We start from the raw sequence: 26,159 nt of genomic DNA, 5'->3' as shown, positions 1-26,159 counted from the left end.
TATTAGAACACATGTCACACAAATACTTTAGAAAACTGTCAAAAAGGTTAAACTACACTCTTACTTTTTAGGAATTAAAAAAAAAATCATGTTTTTGTACCCAAATTAGAGCTGGAACACTAACCTGGCACACTACACTGACAAATCAATATAATTTGGCATCCTAATAGCGCAAACCATAACGTGCTTTACAGTCAATAACAACAATAACCATATTTTAAAATTTAAAAATATGATTTTGATTTTTTTTAAGTATAAATTAGGAAATAATTGTAATTTAAAAAAAAAAGTATGTTACATTTTTTGTAACATCCTCTCTGTTGATTGCAGACGCAGGTAAGACCAGATAATACCACCAACAGAAAATCCTGATATGTGACTGTTCTGTTTAGGTGTCTAGATCTCACAGATAAATGTAACAGCTGCAACAAAGGACGTTTAAAATCTCTTTATTTGTCTCACCTGCCTTTGACATGGAAATATAACTGGAAATGCATTCAAAACAGACTCACAGGAGGCTGTACTTACCGGCTGTGTGCAGTTTTCCCCGAGGCTCCTCGCAATGACAGGACAAACTTGCTCACACTGAAGCGTCACACAAGCATTCTGCTGTTACAACACACCTGCCCCCAGCATTATCTCGTGAATCAAAGGAAGAAGTAAACATCTATGTTTGTGATTCCCACGGCTCAATGAGCATATTTTTTCCTTTTAATATGGGGTCCCCCCCCCCCCCCCCCCCTTTGTACTGCTACGTTTTTTATAGTCTGCAAAATGATAGATGCGTCTTTAAAAGGCAATTTAAAAATATAACAGGAAACGGTTTAAATACAAAGCTGATATGTTTCAGACTGAGTGGATCGAGTGTTAGAAAGTGCAGCAAAGGTCCCGTGTATCAAGTCTTGCTGAAGAAGTGTTGTCAGAAACTGTCCGCAAGTCTAAAGCTTCCTGTTTGCAGTCTGGGTTTGTGGATCAGGCCATCTGAGCTTAAGCCAATAAATAAACCATTGAAAGTAAAAACAAAACCCCTCACAAACTTTCAGGTTATTTTGGAAAAATAGAACAAACTGGCATCGATAATGGTGTTACCTTCAAGTACTCCTGGGAAACTCAGTTCGATGAATGCTGTGAAAACAAACTTCATCCACCCATTTTCTTCCACAGAGAAGAATTGGGGTCACATTCTGAAAAGAAATGAATGTCTCTGGGTTAATTATATATTTTAAAAAACCTTTCACTTTAAATTGCTGGTATAAATGGAAGATGACCATTAGGGGAGGAATTAAAGCATACACGGTTATGTGAGGATTGTTAAAGAAAGGGGGCCAGAACCAGGCCGCCGAAAGGGTTAAATCGAGCCCACTAGCCTTGGATAACGTGAAAACAGCGATGACAGGGGGCATAAATGCTTTCTATCAAACGAGACAGTGTAAGAAAGGAGAAAAATTCATGACATAATGTGTTACTAAAGAATAACATACACATTACCGGTATGTTATGTCTAAAAACAACTTGGTCGTATGCGGTATGCATCCTGCCCACGTAAGACTATGTTGTGGCCCACCGTGTAAGATGAGTTTGAAACCCCTGGTTTACACAAAGAAACATCAACAACACTTGCACTATTGAATCTTCACCGTCTCCCCACAATGAATACTTTTTAATGGCTAATCCTACTTGCGGCTTTTCAGATCCTTTAGATGCTGTCATTAAAAACTTGTAGCATCTAAAATTCTTCCTAACAAACAGTAAAGTAACTATTCTGCACTCATACAAGCATGAAAGCGAGTCATTTAAAACCATGTTTGTGCAGTTCACCTGTTTATTTCACTGGTAAGCCACAGTAGTGAGGGTTTTAACCACACAATAAAAAACTACCGTTTTATTCTTCGTGTTCTTTTCTGTCTTTCACCCTTTTTTCCATTACTTTTTGATCTTGTTTTTCTTCTCTTGTTTTGTTCTAGTTTTTCTTTGTGATCTATTATCTTGAATATAAAAGGTTCTTGATCTTGGTGATTAGCAAAATGGGAAAAAGAAACAAACAAACAAAAAAGAAAATGCAAGTTTAGCTGATAGACAAAATAGATTCATAAATAAAAGTAGCCACCACTAATACAGTCGTTTCAAACAAAGTCTGATAAATACTCTCCAGAGTAAGGATTTTATTTACTTGTGTAATTGTAAGAGGACATTGTTGGATTTGTCCAAGAAGAGTGGGGGTGTTAATTAGTGTTACTTTTATAGCTTATTGATAAAATTGCAGACTACAATCAAATGATCAACAGTTTAACTGTTAATTTGATCCCTAAACATGTGTAGTTAGATATAAGAAGTTAATCTTGTGAAATTGCTTGACATAAAGTATATTTTTGGTTAATTTTCCGACCCTACCACTGCATTTTCATCTTGCGTCACCTGAACGCAGCGCTAGTGGGCGTGTCAGTGGGCGGGGCGGAGGGAAACAGGTGTAGCGACTCAACCCAAACCTGTATTCTGGTGCTTCTGCCTTCGCGTGACAAGCGAGGTTGTTCTTTTATAAACACGAACTTTATTTTTCTGTCGTGCGAAAGCTCAAATGCAGATTTAACATTTTCCGTTTATTTGTTCATTTCACTGGAAATGAAGATAGAGCCTCTATCAGCTATTTGCTAACATTGTTCTTTTATCAGTGGAAGTGTGATTTTTTTTTAAACATTATTTCTCAGTTGAACAGGAAACATCTGCTGCCCCTGGCTCCTTGCTGCGGGGTTTGTGTTTTTTAAACCAACCCTCAATTTCCCAGCTGAATTTGAACATGGAAGCTTAACACGAGATCTGAATTTCCCAGAAGAAGGCTAATAAAGAGAAACTTTTACTTTGGAACCAAACATGAAGTCAGCTGGAAAAAGTGCTTTGCTCCTGGCATTGCTTTCTTTAATCGGTGAGTTTTCTGTTACATTGATTTGCATGTAAATTAACAGTGACACTGCTTCATAAAACACGAATCACCTGTCTAAGCAAGTCATTTGGGGAATTCTGTGTTCTCCTTTCTGTTAACTGGGTCTGTGACGATTAAACATTTGACAGACATGGCATAAAGCTTGGATATAGTGTCTAAAATCTATACATTTTGAACTTCGTGGTAGCTTCTTGTGCTTAATGTTGGTGTAATTAACCCAGCAATCTTCCTATGAGTGTTAAAACAATGTCCTTTAATATAGAAGGGCTCTTTTTTCCCCCCCAAGACACTGAATTATTATTATTGCAGTCTTCATAAGTCTCTATGCCTTTGCTTTACTTGCCATGGTTTTGGTCCAATTGTGCAAATTTTTTTTGTTACAACATGCAATGATTTCTGTCTCCAAATCTTAAGCTCATCATGTCACCAAAGATTTATAAATTTAGAAAACTTTTTAATTTTTGCTTTTTCTAAACAGACATATTGGATTTTTTTGGCTACTTCTGATCTTTTAATTGCATTAACTCAACTGGAGAAATGAATGAAAACCTGAACTACAGCCACCAAACTCTTTAACTTGTGACAAGCTGTTACAAGCAGGGGCGTTTCTAGGATTTTTTTAATGGGGTGGCTGGGGGCATGGCAAAAAAATCAGTCAGGTGGGGTGGGACGGGGGCAGTTTTGCTAACTTTTTCTAAATGCAGAAAATCATCAACCAACATCTAGATAGACAAAATAAAGCTGATTGCGTCACTAAACGGATATCATATCACTGCAAATCATCTCAGTCTAAGCGGAATAAAGCAAAAAGACTAAATTTCCAGTTTTTGTTGAGCTGCAGTTTAAGGTGCTGGTGAGAAACCATATTAGTTTCACATTGTGTATAGTTCTTTTCCTTTTTTTAATTGCAAAACTATTGACTACAACTCCCTAAGAAATGTAACCCAATAAGTTTTTAGATTGCAGTGAGATTCTAGGGTGTGCCTCATCAAATTACCTTTACATTTTTAATTTGTGCGCACAGATGTACTCGAAAGCAAGAAGGTAATTCCCAGGGTAGGATTTAAACCTGTACAACATGCATAAAAGGAACAATAATTTACAATAATTTAGAAGACAGTCTTTTGTTTCCTTTCTTTCTTTGCATGTGCATTAGCTGCACCATCACATAGCTAGGCTTTTTTTCTGCTGGCTACTAAATATATAAAAAAAAAAACAACCCTCAAATGAATCAGAGTTCATGGACAGGTGCCACCTCATGCCCTTCTGGACCTGCCCTGGGTTGCAAGTAGCTTTATATGGTACAACAAGCCAATAAAACAAATGTTTGTTTTGGACAACAGCGTCCTTCCAAAATTTTTTGCAATATATTTGGGAATGCCTTTTGCTTTTTTAGATAACCTGTATTGACCTGTGCAACAGATCTAGCTACCCTCAGATAAATGGTTCTCAATTCAATTCATTTCAGCTGAAAAATATAATGCCAAATAACCACACAGTCACCCCAAGGTGCTTTATACTGTAAGGTAAAGGACCTAAAGGAGAGAAATCCCCAACTATAAGATGATATAATATGAGCAAGCACTTGGTGACTGTGGGAAGGACAAATTCCCTTTTAACAGGAAGACGCCTCCAGCAGAACAAGGCCAGTTTGGCGGCGGTGGCGGGGGGTACTCTCTCTGCAGTTTGTAGTTTGAAGCATCTTAACAGAGATAAGTTGATCGTATTTAAAATTGTAGCATTAATGTAGCATTAACAGTCTGCTGTTCTGCTGCACTCGTGAGGCCAGCTGACTATCTCAGAGTTATCAGTAATTCTGCAGCCATGAACATGGGTGAACTGTTCTGGTGTCCACATACTTTTGTCCGTGCAGGTGTGGAGAAAGAAGCAACAGAACAGAATGCAGCTCCATCACATTCTTACTCTTACTAAGTGATTTAGAAGTCGTGGCCCAACCTGCGTCTTCCTGTTTTTTTTTTTGTTTTTTTTTGATGACTAATTCTGATAATGTTCGTCTGCTTTTGTTTCCTCATCTAGTGGAGATTAACATCATTTTACATTTAGTTTGGACTGTTCTGCTCCAGATGAAGGAGCAATCAGATGAATGTGACTGTGTTGTTTTTACTCTTGACCACAGCAGTTTGAATGAACAAGAAAAGCTTGTACAACAGCTTTGTGGTGCCCCAGTGTTTGTCTAGAGTGTGTGTGTGTGTGTTTGTATAATTCTTTCTTTCAGTTTATCTCTCGGCTCACATTGTCAACTCGTCTCCTTCCTCCAAAAATCTGAGTCTATGTCTGTCTCTCTCGGTCTCTCTCGGTCTGGTCCTCATTTAGGTCAACCACACTGTAGTTCTTTGTACCTACTTTTGAACTTTCTGTCTGTGTGAAGAGGCATGTCGGCTCTCCTGTCTGTGCCACTGCTTTGTCAGTGTGTCCTTGTACTAACTATATCAGATCTGTGGGAGTCCCTGTCCTATATTGGCTTCTTTGTAATCATTGATTAAGCTTGTGAATCAGTAACCACAGAGCAAGGAAGAAAAAAACAAACTTTAAACCCAGAAATCAAAGTGCAAATGTTTTGCATCTTCTGTTTGAGTTGTTGATGTGGCTCTCACACCCATTCCTGTTTCTCTCGCGGTTACACGTACGCATTTCACCAGGTGTGATAAATGTTCCAGCCATTAGTCAGTTCCGATTAATGGCTTTTCAACAGTTTTGATAGTGAAACCCGTCACTGAGAGTTGACAAGAACCAGTAGTTGTCTTTTTGTGCTTGAGTTGCTAAAATGTTGGGTAAATCCTGGATTTTCTATAAAATATCATTAAAAATCATCTACTATTGTGCCAGAATGGATTCAGTGTGCAGGCAACGTTTTGCAAAACACTAAAGTTCCTTAAACATACAGCAGTGAGTTAATTAAATGCAATATTTCATTAATCAAATCCACATTTATTCCTCACACAGAAACCTGAGCTCAGGTGATGAAGAATTTGTTTTAGTTTTATTCTGTCGCAAAGCATTCTTTAAAACCAAAAGCAAGTCAAACTTGAAACATGGAGATGGAGAAGGACATTACGAAATGAAACCGAATAAAGCAAACTTTAAACAGCGGGAAGATCATAGGACACAAAATGAAATCAGTCATCGAACAATGAGACAGCAAAACAAAAAAACGAGTTGAGATCCAATAGATAAGATGGAAATATGTTTCTAATGCAATCAATGTGAAATGTAAAACAATAGAAGCGTAAACATGTGTTGGCGGGCAGATGTTCGTAGTCTTCACCCTCTTGGACCCCTACTGGGAGTAAACCTTGTTTCTCTCTCTGGTAGTTCAAGCCTGCTTCGAAAAATTAACGACTGGTTTTTAAGGAAAAAAAAAAGCAAATCCAAGACCTATTCTAATGATGGTCAAACCACGTCTTTATTGATATATACTTAGGTGTCAGATCTCGTCATTAAGGACTCGGTGGAGTCAAATGCTCTTTTTATGTGGGAAAGGGTTAAAAGAAACTACACACGTGGAAACTTTTCCGTGTTTCCTAATATAAAGGCAGTCTGTCTGAATTGTTTACTGTCAACAAGAAATATGAAGTAATAAAGTTTTTGCTCTGTCGTGAATAGCAAGTTTGTTCACAAACAAGAGGCAATTTCTGCTTTTAAAAGTCACCTAAAACCAGTTTTTAGTGACTTTCTCGGTGTTGGCATGTCAACGGACAAGCTGGTTAGGTGAATGAGCGAATGCCTGTAATTGTAAATGTTTGCCTATACACAAACCTGTATAGGCTATACCCGACCTTCTGCCTGGAGCATTATAGAATAATGTCGAGCTTTTTATGATCATCCTGAACAGGATTGGTCATAAGAGCTGTCTGGAAGGAAGCACAAACACTTTGGATAACAGAAGAGTGGCAAAAACACAAAATAGTAGCAAAATAGTTGTCACAGGTTCCCAGGCCCTAAGGTCATGTCTGTTTTGTATTTCTTCACTTTGAGGAGCTGGAACAACATATTTGGGTGTGTTGGCACTGACGGGTCTCTGTGAAATTATGGAGAGATTACTATGATGAGTAAAAACGACTGCATGCTTCATCACTTGATTTGGAAATTCCATGCGAAATACCATAAATGTAATTTAGTCTTCAAAATGTACAAATGCCAATGATTTGCTGTGTTTCCTAATCCAAAATCACACTCTCCAAATATGCCTTATCTTCCACTGATTAAATCCACATGTTTCTCTTCCCTCCTCAGCCATGCGCGTGGGGGGTGGATTTGTGGAGCCTGCTAACCCCGTCACCACCCTGCGCTCCGTGACAGAGACTCAAACCAGACTCCCCTGTCAGTATCAGGTGGAGGGTGAGCAGAAGGTGGTGCAGGTCACCTGGTACAAGGAGCTTTCAGATGGCAGCAAAGATACGATCATCACAGCTCACTTCTTGGACGGCCATAGAGGTACTTGACTGAAGAAGCTCCTGTAAAGTCCCTGGGGAAAATAAAAATTTCAGTAATAACATCTTGGCAAAGCTTTTTTCTTTTCTCTTTCTTGGGGGGGGTAATGAGCGAGGTGCAAGTCAAGCATTGTTTTCCCAGCAGATGCTGCAGTTGTAGCAGTCCTTGGACATGATACTTAGTGCAAGCATTTATTATCAAGACCAAAACAACTATTTGGTGCATCCTTTGGTTCCAAATACACTTACACACACTGCCCTCATCAGGTTATTGTTTATGGATTTGAACCTCAGTTATCAAATGCTACATCTGCTTTATAACTGCTTTATCTTAAAAAATATAGAGATAATGCAACCTAAGCATTAATGACTTGACAAATGCCAACCATACCTACACTTATTATAATATGCTCTATAATAATAATCAGGAACGCTAAGGTTCTTCATTACTGCTGACCAAAGTTCACTCAAAACCATAAGGAGAAAGAAATACTATAAAAGTGGTCAGCTAATAACAAAATATAGGAAAGACTTTGCTCTTTGTAATTTTATTTGCTTTGATACTAATAACTTTAAGAATGTCTGTATTTCATTTAATTGTTCCATTTTTCAGGTTATTAGAAACATGTATTGTTGTCTTACTAAAGTGTACCAGTTAAGCTCACTTTCAGATCTGTATTCTTGTTCTTGGAGCTTTACTTGATTCACAGCTAACACCTCTCAGTTTAAAGATACAATCAGAAATAAAAACAAAACAAAACATTATTTAATAAAAAAATATATACATTTTACTAATAAATACGCATTAGTGTGTAATTATGTCTTCTAATAACTGATGCATTATGATCAACTCAAAATTAATCAATTAGAAATGCATAGAAGCAGGCGATGGTTTGTCATGTTGGCCTGATATTTTGGATACGGTGGCTGAGATTCACACATAAAATACAATGTCAATAGAGACTGGCCACGTGCGCAGTATGCCAAATATGGAAGAGAACAGGGCTCGCAGTTGTTCACATGTTGTGGTGGCAAATTTGAATTTGTATCTAACTCCAATTTCTGTCAGTGTAAAATGTTTAGCTACGCATTCGATCAATGAAATGTCTTAATATAAGACATGGAAGAGCAATTTCAACAGTATGTCTCAGGTTTTCTACATGGCAAAAAATGCTGCTTTAGTAAGTAAAAGAAATCTGTCCCCAATGATCTAAGATGTAAAATTACAGAAATGTATAATTGAATTATTTTGGCATATTGTGACTGGCCATGAGAGAGGTTTTAAGGGTAGGAAAAGCTGTAAAAAGAAAAAAAAGTATGCTGTCTTTCACATTTTCCAAAGCCATCCAGTATTGGAGTCTTTGCCAGGCTAATTGCGGCCCGCGCCCTTATGTTTGACACACCCCTGGTTTAGACGTAATATCATCCTTTTCCTCAAGCCTCATCTCCTGACACATAAAAACGTGCATAAACATGCTTATCTATTCCCAATATTGTCACAGTTACTTTGTGTCAGCAGATTAAACATCAGCATGAACATCACTGACTCATCGACTCATATCAGACTCCTTTCACAAAGTTTTACAGCTCCCTCCCAAATCAACATGGACACGTATTGACAGCTGAGGTAAACAGCGGACTGTCAACCTGTGCTCACTACAGATGAACTTCAGTCACAGTTTGTTTGTCCTGCAGCGAGTATTATGCACTTATGCAGTTGATCTGCAATCTATCGACATCTAGCGAGAGATTTTAGATACTGTAACTTTAAGCAGACTTTCTTCTGATTGGCTGCCCCTCATAAAGTTTTGAACAGAAGGTGGGTGGAGCTTCTGTGCTCATAGCCAGAGCTTTGTGCCTGAAATTATGACATTGGGGATATCCACTTTCAGTAACACCGTATGGAGCTAAGAATAGGAAAAAAATGTCTGAAACTGAGCATAAAGAGCAGTCTGAAGCCACGCTTCAAGGAAAAGCATTTTAACATTTACAGTTTTGACTAATCATAACAGCCTCAGTGCAAGATCTGGAGGTTGGAGATTTGCTTTGTGAATTGGTGGAGAAGTCAGAAGGTTGAGGTACATGTGCTGGTTAATGGAAATGTAATTTGATCCAGAGGCCCACGGCTGGTCCAGTGGGCCATGATTGTATGAATGAATGTGAATCATGCGCTACTTCTACCTTTGTTAATCGTTTAAATACCTTTTTCCTCACTGCTGTTGTTAAAGAGTACTCACTACTATGAGTAGACCTGATTTAAAGGCTGTTACATTACTCTGCTTATAACACACATCATTTCACTTTCAGATTTATTCATGTAAAGATAAATTAGACGCATCATCTTTAATAGCAACTTTATCCATAAATTCAAATTAGAGTCACAAGTTAAAAGTACACACATGAGAAAATAAAACAAAATAATTGTTGCTGTGTCTCTAATTGGCATGTGGTTATTTGAAATGAGATCATCCCAGCAGACCATTGTTTTGTACCTGGATTACTCTTTATTATTTGTCTGTTGTGACGCTGCTTGATAACTGGAGGCTTATTTTAACAATGTCTAACCATTTATTCTCCTTTCCTGGAGCTAATGCTTTTGACAAAGGGTCTGTTTGACGTTTTGTGAGTGTTGAAGATGCTCACCTGAGGTTTTGTTGTTTGACAGAGTTTGGGCGTTACTCTGGTCGGGTGAGGTTCGAGAACAGCAACCCCATCAAGAACTCTGCTCTGATCATCCTGAACACAGAGCAGTCGGACGAGGGCACCTACGCCTGCCATATCTCCACCTTCCCCAGTGGAAATTTTGAGACGAAGATCGCCCTCACCGTCTGGAGTAAGACTCATCATCCTTTCTCTCTCTCTCTCTTTTTTTTTTTTTTTTAAATCTTCTCGCCCACATGTCCCTAATCCTGAGAGAGCTTCTGTAATGATGTTTACACCATCATATCTTCATAGAGGAACTGGTGACTGGGGGAATTCAGGTGTGCCAGCATGGCCACAAGCACTGCCAGCTTACTTTAGGTTTTAGCATGTGAAAAGCCAAAAGGGAAATGCTTTTAATTCTATATTATTCTGTTACTCCAACTAAAAATTAAGAAAAAGTTTAAAATATTCTCAAGTATAAAAAAGCACCACAGAATCTGCGTACACCAAAAATATGTTATGCAGACTCTGATTCTGGTAGGTAGATAGCAGCTCAGCTGTCAAAACATTTGCAAGTTTATTTGGTGTTCCAGAAAGATGGAGAGGGTTTTCCAAGATCCAAGATAAATAGGTTTCCACCACGAGGAGTGATTGAGTTTAAGATAAGTTTGGCATTGATGTAAGTTTCGTATATATCCTTAAATCACAAGTTTACATAAAGAGCTTTACACCCCCATAATCTTTATAATCTTAATTCTTCCTCTAAAGAAGGGAGGATGATAGAGAAACGACTGGGAAAAGCATGTTGTGTATATACAAAGAAAAGCGAAATAAAAAAGTATAATCACTATTAAAAAGTATGATATAATTGTGGAAACAGGGTTATGCTTTAAAGAGCTGCCAACTTCAATTTCCCAGGTCTGTGGCAGAAGAAAAGCTTCCTCTTTAGCCTAAAATCACCTGTTTCCACTCCTTATTTTGTCTTTTGAACAATCTTTGCAGAAGTTTTGCACCCAGCTAAAGCCTGGCACAAGTAATTTCCCACTGAGAAAGGAGCTTAAAATTCTGTCCCCTTTAAAATGTTTCAAAAACTCATTTTGATGTATACAGTTTCTGCGGTGCCGCTGTTGTCCCCAGGCTTCCTCCTTTACAACCATAATAACAGCCGTGGGAACACCTTTGTGAATCCTCTGTGAAGTAAACCCTGGAATGATGCTATCATTTTTAAACAACTTTCCCATTTCACTGCCAGTCATCTGCAGTAACAGACCTGTCTCAACACGCCCCAGATCTGACAAATCAACAGAAAGTTGAGTAGTAAGAGACAACCTGTAGCACTGAATTCCCTCCATGTTGGAACATTCAGCTGTAAAATGTTGATTTGTAAGTGCAGAAACTGATGCAGGCGGCTACCTGCCCACGTGTTACTGTCAAAAACTGTAAACTGAACAAACTGGTCATGTTGTTCTTAATGCGAAAGAATAGGTTTTAGAGAAATGACCCTACTGTGAATGCACTATGCCAAAAAGTCACATTTGGACTTGGAATTTTTGTTAAAAACTGGGTGTTTGGTTTACGGATACATTTATTTTAATTGGATGAAAAATGACCAGGATGGAGGTATCAGCATGTTTCACAACACAGCTTCTCTCATGAAGGCACTTTTCAGATAAGTTTGTCAGGTAAATAATGTGAGAGCTGAAATATTTGGAGGGGAGAACATCTCCCCTGCTCACTTTTTCTTGAATTGTGTCTTTTCTTGGCTGTGAGTCAGAGTCATTTATCACTGTGGAAGCTGGAATCATTCCTTTATTACTGTAAGCCAATGAGTGCAGCATATTTCCCTCGCTGATATGCCGCGCTGTGCTTTAGTGTTTTGTTTTTTTACTAGTTTCTGTTTTTAAAGGTTTGAGCTTTCCTCAGGTGGTGCCCTTTTCTTTGTCAGTTAATCCGTAATAGTTGTTGTTGTTAATGGTACCGACTTGTTTTGTCTGATGTATTAATAATCCAAACATTAGTGGAAAGAGTTAACCAGCCAGTTACTGTTTACAACAGTCATGACTGCAGAGTGAATCACAATCGTGTTAAACCAGTTGGTGACAGGGCAGCAAAAACAAAATGTAGCTGTGTGAAAACGTCTAAGGTGACCTGTTCTGAGAGAGTTTTGCAACTTGGTGTTCTTACACAATTCCAATGAATTTGATGGTACTTTTAGTTGGAAACCCACAACTGTAATATGTGGGATATTCTCCAAAGTAGAAGTGGGCACATTAAAGCACAAAAAGATCACTCTGTTTATACACTGTATATAAAAGATGGAAGTCGATTTGCATTAGCTGGATAGCTTTTCCCATTTTGATTTTTTTTTTTAACCTTTCTTTTTGGTGTTGCGACCTGCTAACACTTGGTGCAAGTTGCATTAATGCACATGGTACAGAAATGGATACCTGCTAATTTATAATAGAAAAATACTATAATTTAATTGTTTCATGTATTACATCAAAAATAGTCAAATTCCACAAATACCATGGAGCGGTCCAGTTCAATGACTCATTATCAGGTGAGGCTGAGCAGACAGCTAGAGCTACACGTGTGTCTGCCCGCACCTGTCAGTCACATAAGCCACACCCACTAACAATGCCCAGTTCCAGCAAGGTGGAATGAATGGGCGACGATGACTGTAAAGTTCAAAACCTTTTCTTTCTTTCTTCTTTGTTTTAAACTAGGTTTTAAACCACTGGGATATGTGGTTTCATGTCCAAGTGGTTATTTGAAGATAGGAATCTAGAGGGATCAATGAAGGTCACCCTGCTGGTGGCACTAAATAGAAAGTCAGCGGATCTGTAGGTGGTTCAGCAACCCGGAAGATTTTACTGCACTCTGTCTGTTTTTTGTTTTTGTTTTTGCTTTGCATTTAAATTTTGTAGATCAAATAACATTTTTACAAAAGGTATGCGGAAAAATGCAAATGTGAATCTGTTGTTGGTACTGCAGGAACATTTTTGAATCATTAGGCAGTTCTGACTTGAAAGTCTGTACAAACTTTCATGCTAATCCCTCAAACAGATTTCATTTGCCAGTCAGGACAAGTGTTGGATCATCTACCCCCTTAGCTCTAAGAGCCAAGAAGTGAAAAATAAACTAACTTGGGAAAGAGACTTTGTAATCTGATGACTGAACTCATTGTGCTTTTTTTAAATTTAGTACTTCAGCAAAGGATCAGATGGAAAGTCCAAACCAGAAGACTTAAATTAACCTCTTTCCTTTTCGTTGTCTAGTTTTACCCATCTCCTCCCTGGATCCAGTAACTCTTGTGGAGGGCCAATCCTTCCGTGTGGCAGCCACCTGCCGGGCTATAGGTCACCCACTTCCCATTCTCTTGTGGGACACGGACATCTCAGGAACGGTCCAGAACCGCACCAGCGAGACTCGGTCAGTGTCCAGCTACTTCTCGCTCCACCCCCTGCGTAGCATGAACGGGAAAAAGCTGGACTGTTTAGTGTGGCATCCTGGTCTGGAGGAGCCACGTAGGATCAGCAACCGCCTGGAGGTTCAATGTGAGTATAGCTGTGGAGCAGAAGTAAAACAGACTGGAGCTGTGGCATTAACATCATATTTTTAAGTGCTGAGTTGCAGAAATAATATTGCTGGTTCAAGGAAGAACAATTGAAGGAACCAGAAAAGTCACAGAGTATGATATGGAAAAATAAGGGAGAGAATGGTACCCCTCACTGGCCCCTTCCCATTCTTTACAGGTCGGGGATCACACATCGCTCATTCTTGCCCGTCAGAAAAACATTTCCTGAAATTATTCAAGCAAAAATAAAATGTGGAGAAGTTAGAATGTTATCTGTTTTTACCAAGTTATTTGGTAGAAAATTCTGTCTCCATACAAGATACAGCTCTATAATTTAGCCTTAACATACAGCACAACAAGCTCGAGCACTGATCAGACGTCTTAAATCGCACCAGTAGGATCAGTCGTGGTGGATCGTTGCCAGTGAAGCTGTCACCACCGAGTCGCTCACTGATACTGCGACAGTGACAAAAGCGCTATGGCGGTCACCTTTTTTTCCTTCCCCTTGTCTGAAACAAATGTCTCACTTCAAACTTCATTCATGGGAAAGTGCAGGAATGTGAGCTTTGGTTTTGTATACACTGTCCATCCGTCAGACACATGACTTGCAGAAACCAGAGAGCGAAGGGTGTGGATATTGAAAGCAGTTTTAGTCAATTAACCATGAAAGTTTTAAAACAACATGAAATAATTTATCTTGACATTCGTCAGTAACTAATTTGAACATGTACTACACAAAGGTCATGTGTAGTGGTGGCTGATGCCTAATAAATGCCTGGACCTCCTACTGTTTACTAATTTAATTAGTAGATCATTACGCCCCAATACTGCTTTCTCAGTGCCATCCATATTTTGTTTTGGTGTGTTTTGCAGCTGTAAATAGATACTCTGTAAGCTTGCATTGTATGAAGCAGTGTACGTCACTGCAAAGGGTTTTAAATTACCACACTTGTGCTGTTTAGTGCAAACTATATGGTCCTATAGAATATGTAAAGAACTGGGACACGCCTGGCTTTTTAGTTAATAACAGGAACAAATAAAGGAAAAAATGACATAAGTGTTTTTACTCTCAGATTTCTTAAACACTGTTTTTATAGTCCCACCTTTCTCCTTTCACTTGAAGCTTTGCGCTGATCCTTGACGTATCGCGATTTAATCCTTCTTCCCTCTGCTGTTAAATATTTATAGGTTACTACTTAAACCAGCATACGCTGATGTTTTAAAAGCGGAAATTTGAATGCATAACAGCAGTTATGCCAGTTATAGAAGGTAACATGACAAAAACAAACATTACAATCGTGTTTTTTGCAGATTTCTTATAGTATTGTAGAAACTATGAATACTCCCAAATGACAAAAAAGTATTAGATTAAAAAACAACAACATTTCTTCTACATCTCATCCAAAATAATAATATTCACTTCAAATGGACACTTGTTAAATATTGCGCCCATACCAAGAATATCACGAGGTGACCTAATAAGTTGGTCCCTCCCTTTTTATGTAGGTGTGTTTGCGACGATACGAAACCACTAAGTTAATATTTATGTTTGAACAACTCCGAAGACTAACACCTGCAAAACACAGCTATAACTAACAGTACTAACCACGCCCATGTTTTTCCTCTAATGGTGTCAAAATGTCGGCATTGAAATCAATAAACATATTACATTTTTAAAGGTTTTTATATTTTATACTCGAGAAGTTAAAGTTCTATAACCATTTTTGATCCTGCCAAATTCTCCCATAAAATTAATACTTGAGTACAGTATGTATACTACCTGTATATATTAATAACATTACATAAATGAAGATATTATGGTGATGTAGTATAAAAGGAGCATTATGTGGATGGTCTGCCAAACATCAGTCTATCACTGATAACTCAACTTCATGCATCTGAGCAAAAGTTACTTTCAAAATATTACATTTATTCCCTATAACCTGGCGGATTCCTGCACTTTCTTCAGCATGTTTTCATTCTTTGTATCTTTGAGTACCACCTTAATGACTCTTTTTTTTTTTTTTTTGGTGAGTGTGTTGTGGTGGGAAAGACAGAGCTGTATTCAGCATGCAAACTAAATCAGCTCATACTTATCAGCATACTGTATGGAATGACACTGCAGTTGCTCTTTGCTGGGCTATGGGCCAAACTTTAAGCTCTCCCCTTTAATGGGAATGTAAGCCAATTAGATATTTTTGACTCTAGTTGCCCAGCAAATTATATTTATAAGGCTTAACTGTTAGTCTTTGAGATTAAAGAGCTGGGTAAATATTAGCTACTATCGGCAGATTTGATCCTGCGGCGGGAAAGTTTATCAGTAATAATCTGTCCTTGACTACTGTTACTGTGTAACTGTGCCAAAACTTTAACTGTTCCAACAATTCCTCTTTGTCTGATTTGAAGGACATTTGTTAAAGGTGTGGGTGTGAGCTGTGCCAGCTTTTAAAATGGGATTAAATACAAGGTTTCAAGCTAAAGTTTTCTGCTAAAATTATGTACTCACTGTTAAAATCACTGAACTGGTGCTCAATACGCTTAGTAATGACTCCAAACCTCCCAGATAACATTTGAAATTTTGAGACTTGCGAAAATCTTTTTGTAGATTTAAGACGAGGAAATAACTTCATCTGTTGTGTTTATGGTGTAAACAAACTTCTTTGTATCTTCTCTGCTGCTCTACAAAGTTCTCTATTTGATCTATTATGCAGCATAGGAGACACTAGGTTGTGATGCTGCTTACTTAATATTTGTGTTTCTGTGTCAGACCCCCCAGATGCTACGATCACGACGTCCTCGTCTCGTTGGTATGTGGGTTTGGAGAAAGCTGAGCTGGTGTGCGAAGGCAGGGGACACCCCACACCTCAAAACTTCACCTGGACGTGGTACTTTCTGCATTTTCACATACACATCTGTCACTCTGGCAGTCAACAACACTATGATGATATCATGTTAAATCCCACCTCCCCCCTTTCTAATACTATTTATGCTGCTAATGTTCTCTTTACATGGCACTGGAATGTAACTCAAAACATAGATAAGCCACTGCTAACACGCATACACATGGAGCACACACCTGCAAACAACAAAGGAGTGCGCTCCCATCTAAAGGGGGGTTCCTATCCTCTGCTGGCTCAAATCACTGCTGAATAAAAGGTGCGGTGTCGCGTTGCGAAATTTCAAGTTAGAAGATTGTGTTTCACACGAGGGAGGGAGTGAGCGACACAAGGAAGAGCAGGAGACACATGCTAAGCGTTTAATCATAGTGCCATGCTTTAAATATCACTCTAATGCCTGGTAAAACACTGGGTCTGTACTTTAATTAAAGACGCCAGCCATTACAGTTCTCCCTGTGCACACAGTGATCAAATGTTTTGTGCTGAGTACTTGGGTCATGAGGCAATCTTGAAATATTAAAGTTGTGCTAGTTTCAACCTCTCCACTAAGCCATCCATCACTGAGGCCCCACTGTGAGGAAATCCACTGATTAATTTTAGTTATAATGTCAGTAAACGTTTTGAAATGTTGACTTTTTTTTCCCCTTGTTTGCCTTTTAACAATGTAAATATATAAAAATACAACCATTAGTCAATATGAGTGGCTGACTGCTGGTCTCTCCATGTGAGCATTCACAGAACAAATCTGTAGTTTAATCTGCGTTGAAAAGAAGCAAATTTCTCATTTAGTGGGGTTATGTAAAAGATTGTTGACTAAGGAAATGATCCTACACGTAAGCCATGTGTGGAATAAATAAACTATCATTTCAGCTTTAAATATAAGAAGTCATGCTAGCTGTTTCTGTGTGTTGAGCCTTAATGCTAAATTCTTGGTTCCACTTTTATATGAATTGGCAGATAACATTAATTTTATCAGCAACCTGTGCATTTCCCACAATGTCTCACTGACTTTGAGTGTGGAATAGCTGAGGGTGCAAGCCAGACTATTTGAGAAATAGTGGATCTATTTTTCTCAAGAGGCCATCTGTAGAGCTTACAGAGATGGTCATGCAATTCTCTGGGTGAAAATCCCCTGTTGATGTCAGAGGTCAGATGAGAATGGCTAGACTGCTTTGAGCTGATAGGAAGGGAACAGTAACTCAAATAAGCACTTGTTACAATCAGCATATGCAGAAGAGCATCTTTTAATGCACAATACTATTGGACTAGAGCAGCAGAAGACCAGCCTGGGTGCCACTCCTGTACGAATATCCACTCGATCCATCTCTATCCACAAGACAATATTTTAGATGTAGTGGATGTAGGAGAGTCACAGCATGTACAGTACTGTTAAGTTTTAGGCAGAAAAAATGCTGTAAGCAGGCAGCACGGTGGCATGGTGGTTAGCACTGTTGCCGCACAGCAAGAAGTTCCTGAGTTCAATTCCACCATCAGGCCAGCAGGGCCTTTCTGTGTGGAGTTTGCATGTCCTCCCCGTGTTTGCGTGGGTTCTCCCCGGCTTCCTCCCACAGTCCAAAAACATGCACTTTGTGTGGATAGGTTAATTGAAAAATCCAAATTGCCCATAGGTGTGAATGCGGGAGTGAATGTGAGTGTGAATGGTTGTCTGTCCCTGTGTGTTATCCCTGCGACAGACTGGCGTCCTGTCCAGGGTGTACCCTGCCTCTCGCCCCTTGACAGCTGGGATAGGCTCCAGCGCCCCCCGCAACCCTGAAAAAGGATAAGCGGAAGCTAATGGATGGATGGAAATGCTGTAAACAAAGAATGCTTTCAAAGACGGAAATGTTAATCATTTATTTTCATCAATCAACAAAATGCAGTGAATGAACAAAAATAAAATCTAAATAAAATCAATATTAGGTGTGACCACCCTTTGCCTTCAAAACAGCATCAATTCTTCCAGGTCAGGGGTGGGCAACTCCAGGCCTTGGGTGTTGGTGTCCTGCAGGTTTTAGATGTGTTCTTGATCCAACACAGCGGATTCAAAATGGCTAAATTACCTCCTCAACATGTCTTGAAGTTCTCCAGAGGCCTGGTAATGAACTGATCATTTGATTCAGGTGTGTTGACCCAGGGTGATATCTAAAACCTGCAGGACACCGGCACTTGAGGCCTGGAGTTGCCCACCCTTGTTCTAGGTATACTTGCACACAGTTTTTGAAGGAGTACTTCTTGTTCATTAAGATAGCTCTTAATGACTTTGGCTGTATGTTTGGGGTCGTTGTCCTGCTGCAGAATACATTTGGGGCCAATAAACAATTATGTTTCTTAAAGCATTCTTTGTTTACAGCATTTTTTTCACACCTACCTACAACTTAGGCATAATACTGTATGTGCAGCCCAAAAATCTGCAGCAGCTGTGTGATGCTGTCATGGGAATATGGACCCAAATCTCTGAACAGTGTTTCCAGAATCTTGTTCAGTCTCTTATGAGGAGAAAGGGGCCATCCAACCAGTACTAACAAGGTATACCTAATAAAGTGGCAGATGAGTGCATATTTTATTAATCAGAGCAACCCTAAAAATGTAGAATGTGTATGTACAACAAGTGTATCAAATTCACAAATACCTTTCTTGATCTTCTTATAGCTGCTTTACGTTGCTCCAAAGACAAAGTCATTGTTAAGTGTAACAGATAATACCATAAAACATGTAATTTGCGTTATCTAGTAAACTTTTACTTTTACCTTTGGCACTATCGAGGCCAGCTACTTTAGTTTCACAATATGTTTTTATGTATAACTCATGTAGTGAAACTATATTGTACTACTCTAGTTTCAGTCATTTCACAATAGGTCTTTGCTTCATTGCACTGATACTGTGGTAAGTCACAAAAACAATAAGTCACGGGAGAGATTAGAATCTTTTTGGCCAGTGAAGCTGTATTGCACACCATATCTATATCATTTCCACCATCCTCGCTGTGTCAGATGCAATCTCCACCTGTGACTCGATTTAGAAAAGGCTGGTCAGAGAAGCTAGGCGGGGTGTTGAGAAAAGAAATCTGACCCGGGGCGACTTTGACGGGGGGGATAAAGCAGTAGGTAAATAGCTGGTGGAGCACAGTGAAACCAGGGGGGAATATGACCCCTCTCAGTGGACCTGATCAGAAACTGCCTCTATTATGTGGCCTGTACAATTTAGGGCTCAGAAGTTGGGCTTGTTTCAATCCCCCAAACCTAGTATTTACCTGGTTTATACAGATGAGCCCTGCATGCTTTGGTTCAGGTGGTTTCACTCTGTGATGAACCTGATCCTTCAGAGTGTTTACTAAGCGGATAACTTCCTTGATTCAAACCAGTTTTTGCATTTTCCTGTTACTTGCAAGCAAACGTCATTAGATATTTGTATATTTCCAGCTCTCTGGTTTGAACTCTGCTCCTTTCATTTTGTTGTTTGCAGCTATGAGTCAAAGCTGCTGTTTCAAACAGTGAGTCACAGACTTCTGCGTAGTTCACCTCTCTGTGACATCTGCAAGTTAATGGTAACATTTTTCTTTTGATTGCTTGCAGGAAAGGGGGAGCTCTGCCTGACGGGGTGTCTGTGGTTGGAGGGAAGCTCCTCTTTCAGCGGCCTGTTCACTTGAGTGACAGTGGGGCCTACGAGTGCATGGTCACAAACAGTGTGGGAAGGGGAAAAACTGAGTATATGCTCAATATAGATGGTAAGTGCAGTAAAGCTAATTTTGCATACATTTTCATGGGATTTGATGGAGAAACTGTTCTGCTGCTGTGAGCTTTGTTGATGTTTTTGCAGGTGGAAATTTAGACTTATTTGCCAAACTCCTTCTGAGTTGGTGTAATTTTGAACATTTGCTGCCCCCTCTTGTTAGATACAAGGCATTAACAGTTGAACTCAGTCTGGATTACAAAAAAAATATTAAAGGAAAGATGTAGCTGTGTTGTTGTTGAATGTATTTATATGCGAGAGAGTCATCGGATCTTTTCATATTTTTATATTTTTTTAGAGATGCAATGGCGCATTGGTGAAACCCCTCCTGATAACCTGCTGCTGATCATAATTTGTGCCTCCACCGGAGGTTTAATCCTCCTCCTGATCATCATCATCTTGGTGGTTCACCGCCATCATCGACGTAGAACGAACAAGCTTAAGAGACAGCTATCTGAAAAATCGTGAGCTAAAGCACATATTGTTAAAGAAGGCTTTTATTAATAACTTCAACTGGGATTTAAACTGATCTATTTTGTGAACATGCAGGTTTTCCATAAAACCTCAAAATGTGTGTGTGGTTTTTATTTTTTTCTCCCAGGGATGAAATTAGGAGTTTCTCTAGGCAAGCCTCTTTCAGGAGAATAAACTCTACCAGCACAGACTTCAGATACCAGGTAGGAATACGCACACAGACAGACACACACACTCTCCTGCTGACAACAATAGCCTGCAAGCTTGAAGGAAGCCAGGTTGACACACCTGTCCTGCTCGGGTGGAGCCGCTGGCAGCTCAGGCTGATGATTACAGGCTGCTGCAGCTTCAAACAACACTGAAACATGCAGCGTTCACATATATCATTAATATCTAATTTTTGGCGGTTTGTTATATTCCTCTTCGTGTTCAGGTTCACTAATTTTTGGCGACTTTCTATTTTTCTCCAGGGTGAAGACTCCATGCTCAGAATAGACAGCCGAATGAAAAACAGCCAAATGTCTTTGGTGAGTGTCTCACCGTGATGAAATATATCCAGGTAGAATACTGCTGATCTTGGTTCTGCCTGCGCTGTCTCTAAGGAATTGTTCATATAGCTGCTTCTTTCTAATGTTGAAGGTTTTTTCAAAATAAAATGCTTTAAGATCTTGTCTCAGATTTGCACTTTATCATTACATTGAATGTCCTCTCCCTGCCTACAGGAGCATACCCATTCCACTCTGGGTGGGAGGTGGGGGCCAGGAGATGTAGAACTGGATGAACTGGGACGTCCGGTCATCTGGTGTGAAGGCAGCGATATTCCAGGAGGAGCTGAGGTTGACGGAGGGAAGGAGGCGCAAAGGAACAGGGTGGAGTCATACGTGAAGAGCAGTAGCAACATGTCGCTGGTATGTGTCAGCGTCTGAGAGATTAAGTTTGAAATGTGTTTAGATTTGTTTGTAATGTATCATATGGTAACGGCATGCTGTATTTATTGCTGAGTTTGTATCGTCACTGAGGGTGACGTGGTAAAACAAAAGGGATTCAAATGACAGGAAACATTTTAGGAAACAACAGCAAGAAACGTCATCTCTGTTTTATTAGTCACTTTATAATTGTTCCTTTCTTCTACAAATGATGACGCTTTATTGGATTTATTTAGAAACAGGATCAGGAATGTAAACATGACTGTTTTGTTAAATCTGGATTACAATCTGATGTCATCACGACCAAAGCTTCACTTAGAGGTTTCATACAAAAGAGATTGAATACCAGTGTGCATTCTCTCCTAGCAATTATTACCACAAAAAAACGTCATAAGAAATATTGGATGGTAGGATATGGTCCATGTTGTGTTAGGAGCTTTTTTTCTTCTTTTTTTAAAATCTAGACTTCTACCTCAATAAACTGGTTTTCACTGATCCCATAGACGGTTTTGGTAGAAATATAAAGTTTATCTACAGATTATCCAGCTTGAATTTGGATTTTTAGTGCAAGTATCATAAACCCAGTTTTATCCCCTCTGTGCCTTTTTCAGTCCAACTTCAATTTTTTGGTTATATAAAGGGGACCTATGATGCTCATTTCCAACTAAATATGTATTCTTGGACTCCAGTAAAATAGTTTTGCCTGACTCACAGTTTATCCTCTTTATGGGGCAATCCATTTTAGCCATTTTCTTTCTTAAGGCCACCATCTCCTAGCCAACTTTCATGTGATTGGCTGATCATACAGAGCCAAAACTAGAATAACAGTGTGAAACTAAGTGGTAGGGCAGATTGAACCCTGAGGTTTTGGCTTGCAGGAATTACCTGTTCATCTGCTGAACTCAGTGTTTAAAACTTCAGTTTCAACATTAACTGTTGTAACTGTGTATTTGAGAGAAAATAAGGAAAGGCATAATAGGTCCTCCTTAATATTGGTAACTTTCAGGACAAATCAGGAAAAACAGTATTCTATTTTTATACTGTTTCTACCAGGACTCAGGTCTTCCTTCATCTTTGGTTCCTCTGAAGGCTCAGCAGGATGACGGCAGCGGGCCCAGAGAACCAGACGCCTGCCAGCCCAGGGAGAGAGAGGACTGGGCTCCCACACAGTCTGAAGGACACGACAGTGACGAAGATGGGAGCCCCTACCAGTTATCACAGACTCTCAGGAATTACTTTGACTACAGCAATGGGGCCATCAGGCCCAAGCCAAGTAACAATTCCATTATTCTACACCCCAGAGGACAGCTGATCTAGACAGGACTCTCATCTGTGATATGAAAAGAGAGACTGTCTGTATCTCTGCAGTGACTCTGACTGTGACGTTTGATGTTTGCTTTGAAGGGTAATTCGTCTCAGGTACTATCCCAATGCTGATTGTTGATTTTTTACTTTAGAGATTCTTCCTTATTTCTGTTAATCAAAAGAAGGTTATGAGTTGTTCTTTTGAGCATTTTATGACTTCATCAGTGAGGTAATAAAAAAGAGATGAGGAATAATTTGGGGGAAGAGGGGAAAAAAAAAAAAGAAGTCCTGAGCCAGATACGACTGGTATAGTAGAACTGGAACATTTTGGACCACTAATGTAGAATTAAGTTTATAGAGAGTTTTGCCCTGAAAGGTATGCAAATGAAAAGTATTTTTGTTCTTTAAGGTATTGTATTAAGAATCCTGTTACAAATGTTTACTATGTTTGGTGCAAAGCTGAGTTTTGCATCCAGTGCTTCTTGTTTAAATACATGTGAATAGATACAAAGGACTTGAGAATCCTGCCTCATGCAGGACAATATGTATATATTCCATGTGTTTATATACACTGATCATCCACGACATTAAAACTGTTAAAAGGTGAAGTGAATAACATTGACTCACTTGTTACATCGCTTCGCCCTGTAGAGAAACCTTAGATCTGGCGACTCCACATCACAAAAATTACTTGAGGAACTTGGCAAAGAGTCCAAGGTGCTGATACAAACTATCAGCTCCTCAGATCCAAATTGAATTCAGGTTTTTGAGGCTGATACTCACCCAAAGGATCAAGTAAAGACACCCTCAGCGATCCAGTGCTCTTGCCCCGATGGGTCAGTTATTTCTACATTGTTTCCACATCAACTCTTGCACATTAGGTGTTCTTATGTTAATGTCTGATATATGTGTGTGTGTACATTTGTTTATTAATACATCTTTACAGCCACCTGCTGCTGTCAGCTTAAAAAAAACCTCGTTAATATGAAGAACAAAAGAGACGATGCTGAAAGTTCTTTGGCCAGCTGGTGTTGAAATGCAGCAAACTGGGTCAGTTTCATCTATATAACTATAACTTTTTAGTGCTGTAAATACCTTTTTGTAAAAAAAGAAACATTGTGATGATACAAATACACTGTAAATTTTTCTATGCTTTTTTTTAAGAAGATCAGGAAGTGATGTGTATATGTTGAAAATCTTTATTTGTAAAAGTGCAGCTTACAAACATTCTTTTAAAAAACACTGGAACACTGGTTGGTAAAGGTCAGATGGTTTAGGTCATATTTGACAATCCAAAAATTTTTGTTTTCATTGGTGACAAACTGCTCTCCTTACTCTATAATAAGTTGTGGAGTTCCTCAGAGATCCATACTGGGACCTATCTATTTTCCCCCATCATATATGCTACCAATGGAACCTTAGGAATATCCCAAGAATAAACTGAATGCTGAGTTTTACTGACTCTCAGACTATTATTCATGCTTTTATTTCCTCTCAGTTGGGTTTTTGTACTGGTTTTTCAAAGGTACCAATCAGAGATAACAATAAATAGACTTCAGATTGTGCAAAATGCAGCTGTAAGACTGCATTTTGCACATGTGAACATATTATCCCAGTTTACCCCTCTACAATTCAATTCAACAGTCGCCACAAGCTGCTTTATATTGTAAGGTACAGATCCTACAGTATTACAGAGAAAACCCAAAGAATCAGATGCTGGATGTCCAATACTTTTACAATTGATTTTAAGATTTAACTTATTACTTGTAAAGGCATTTAGGCTTGGACCGAGATTATATACGTAAGAGGTGGGGAACTCAGGCCTCATGGGCCGGCGTTCTGTAGGTTTTAGATGTGTCCTTGTTCCAACACAGCTGATTTAAATGACTAAATTACCTCCTCAACATGTCTTTAAGTTTTCCAGAGGCCTGGTAATGTAGTAATCATTTTATTCAGGTGTGTTGACCCAGGGTGATATCTAAAACCTGCAGAACACCGGCCCTTCAGGCCTGGAGATCCCCAGACCTGATATATGTGAACAGCTGTTTGCTGTACCGACCAGTGTGCAGCCTGAGATGCTCAGGCAGAAACCTGTTAACTGTTCCCACCTCATGCTTAAACCAAAAAGGTGATCAAGTGTCTGCTTTTAGGGCTCCATGGCTGACTCGTTTATATTGTAAGATTATTTTTTTAATACTGGTATTGATAAGTGCTACACAACCAAACATTATCATTTCACTAGACTGCAGCTGCTCTCCAAGGTTGGAGCTGACATGGACAACTGTTGCAAACCTTTGGCTGTCACCCTACAACTATAGCCCAGTTAGAATCTGCCCCCTACTGCTTGATGATTGTAAGTGTACATGTAGTCACTCTTGAGGTTGTTGAAGGGTCTTAATTAAAGTATTGGGTACAAATACAGTTGAAAACTCTGTGATGCCCTTATCTCTGTGATGAAACTTACACTCAGCGTCTTTGATGTTTTACACAGATTGGAATTAAGATGATGCCAATCACTTCAAAATTCTCATTCTCCTTCCATTTTTATTTAAAAAAATCAATAACAAAGATGTTACAGCCCTGGGCCTTGGAGGGAGTGAGACTGCCCTTTTGTGTTCATGCAAATCTAAGTGTGCCAGGACTCGTGGATGATTGGCTGCTGGGAGTCCTGTGCCAGCCCTCTTTTATCCAGATCACAGTGTGCCAAAGGCAAAGCCTTTGCCTTTAGACAATAATTCTGATGGCAAAAGAGTCAAACGGGACAGGCAAAAAAAAAAAAAGATCACAGTGTGCCAGACCTCGTGGACGATTGGCTGCCTGGAGATCTCATGACCACTCCATGACCAATTGACTGGCTGATTGTCTGCACCTGGGAATATAAAAAGCTGAAGAGCCTTCACACTATGGGGAACTGCTGCGCTGAAGTGAACATGCAGTGGCATCCTTGTCTGCTTTGCATGTGAAGCTCGTTTGTTAAACCTGTTTGCTGTGTTGCTCTTTGTTTAAACCTGGTATACAGCTAAACTTAGTTTCATTAGAGTTTTGTGATGCTGGCTTGCCTTGGTTAACCCTTAGCTTTTACTCTTGCCTGTTCTTTTCATTGTGTATTAATTGTTTCCCCGGTGGTCTGTTGAACAGCCCTGTCGGTTTTCAGTTTAATGTTTGTAATAAAACCCCTTATTTACTCAGATTTCGTGAGAGGGCTTGTGTATGTTTCTC

General features: G+C 39.3%; 1 protein-coding gene across 2 annotated transcripts; it reads left to right on the top strand.

Annotated features, from left to right (window-relative positions):
• Window positions 1–2,507: 2,507 nt before the first annotated feature.
• Window positions 2,508–24,184, top strand: nectin4b (nectin cell adhesion molecule 4b). Of its 2 annotated transcripts, none has more exons than XM_085389873.1 (11): window positions 2,508–2,920; window positions 7,193–7,393; window positions 10,055–10,222; window positions 13,311–13,589; window positions 16,377–16,494; window positions 20,079–20,230; window positions 20,534–20,699; window positions 20,837–20,912; window positions 21,180–21,236; window positions 21,432–21,617; window positions 22,725–24,184. In XM_085389873.1, exons 1-11 carry the CDS (start codon window positions 2,869–2,871, stop codon window positions 22,950–22,952), a joined length of 1,683 nt encoding a protein of 560 aa, XP_085245999.1. In that variant the 5' UTR covers window positions 2,508–2,868; the 3' UTR covers window positions 22,953–24,184. The 2 variants fall into 2 exon arrangements, with proteins under 2 accessions (XP_085245999.1, XP_085245998.1); XM_085389872.1 differs by having other exon boundaries at window positions 22,689–24,184.
• The last annotated feature ends 1,975 nt before the right edge of the window (window positions 24,185–26,159 follow it).

This window comes from Rhamphochromis longiceps, linkage group LG18 (genome assembly GCF_057381845.1).
Source record: "Rhamphochromis longiceps isolate RC_006_pf linkage group LG18, R_longiceps_female_GT1.1, whole genome shotgun sequence".
NCBI lineage: Eukaryota > Metazoa > Chordata > Actinopteri > Cichliformes > Cichlidae > Rhamphochromis > Rhamphochromis longiceps.
The sequence above is the reverse complement of the archived record's forward strand: the minus strand, read 5'-3'. Positions and strand labels throughout refer to the sequence as shown.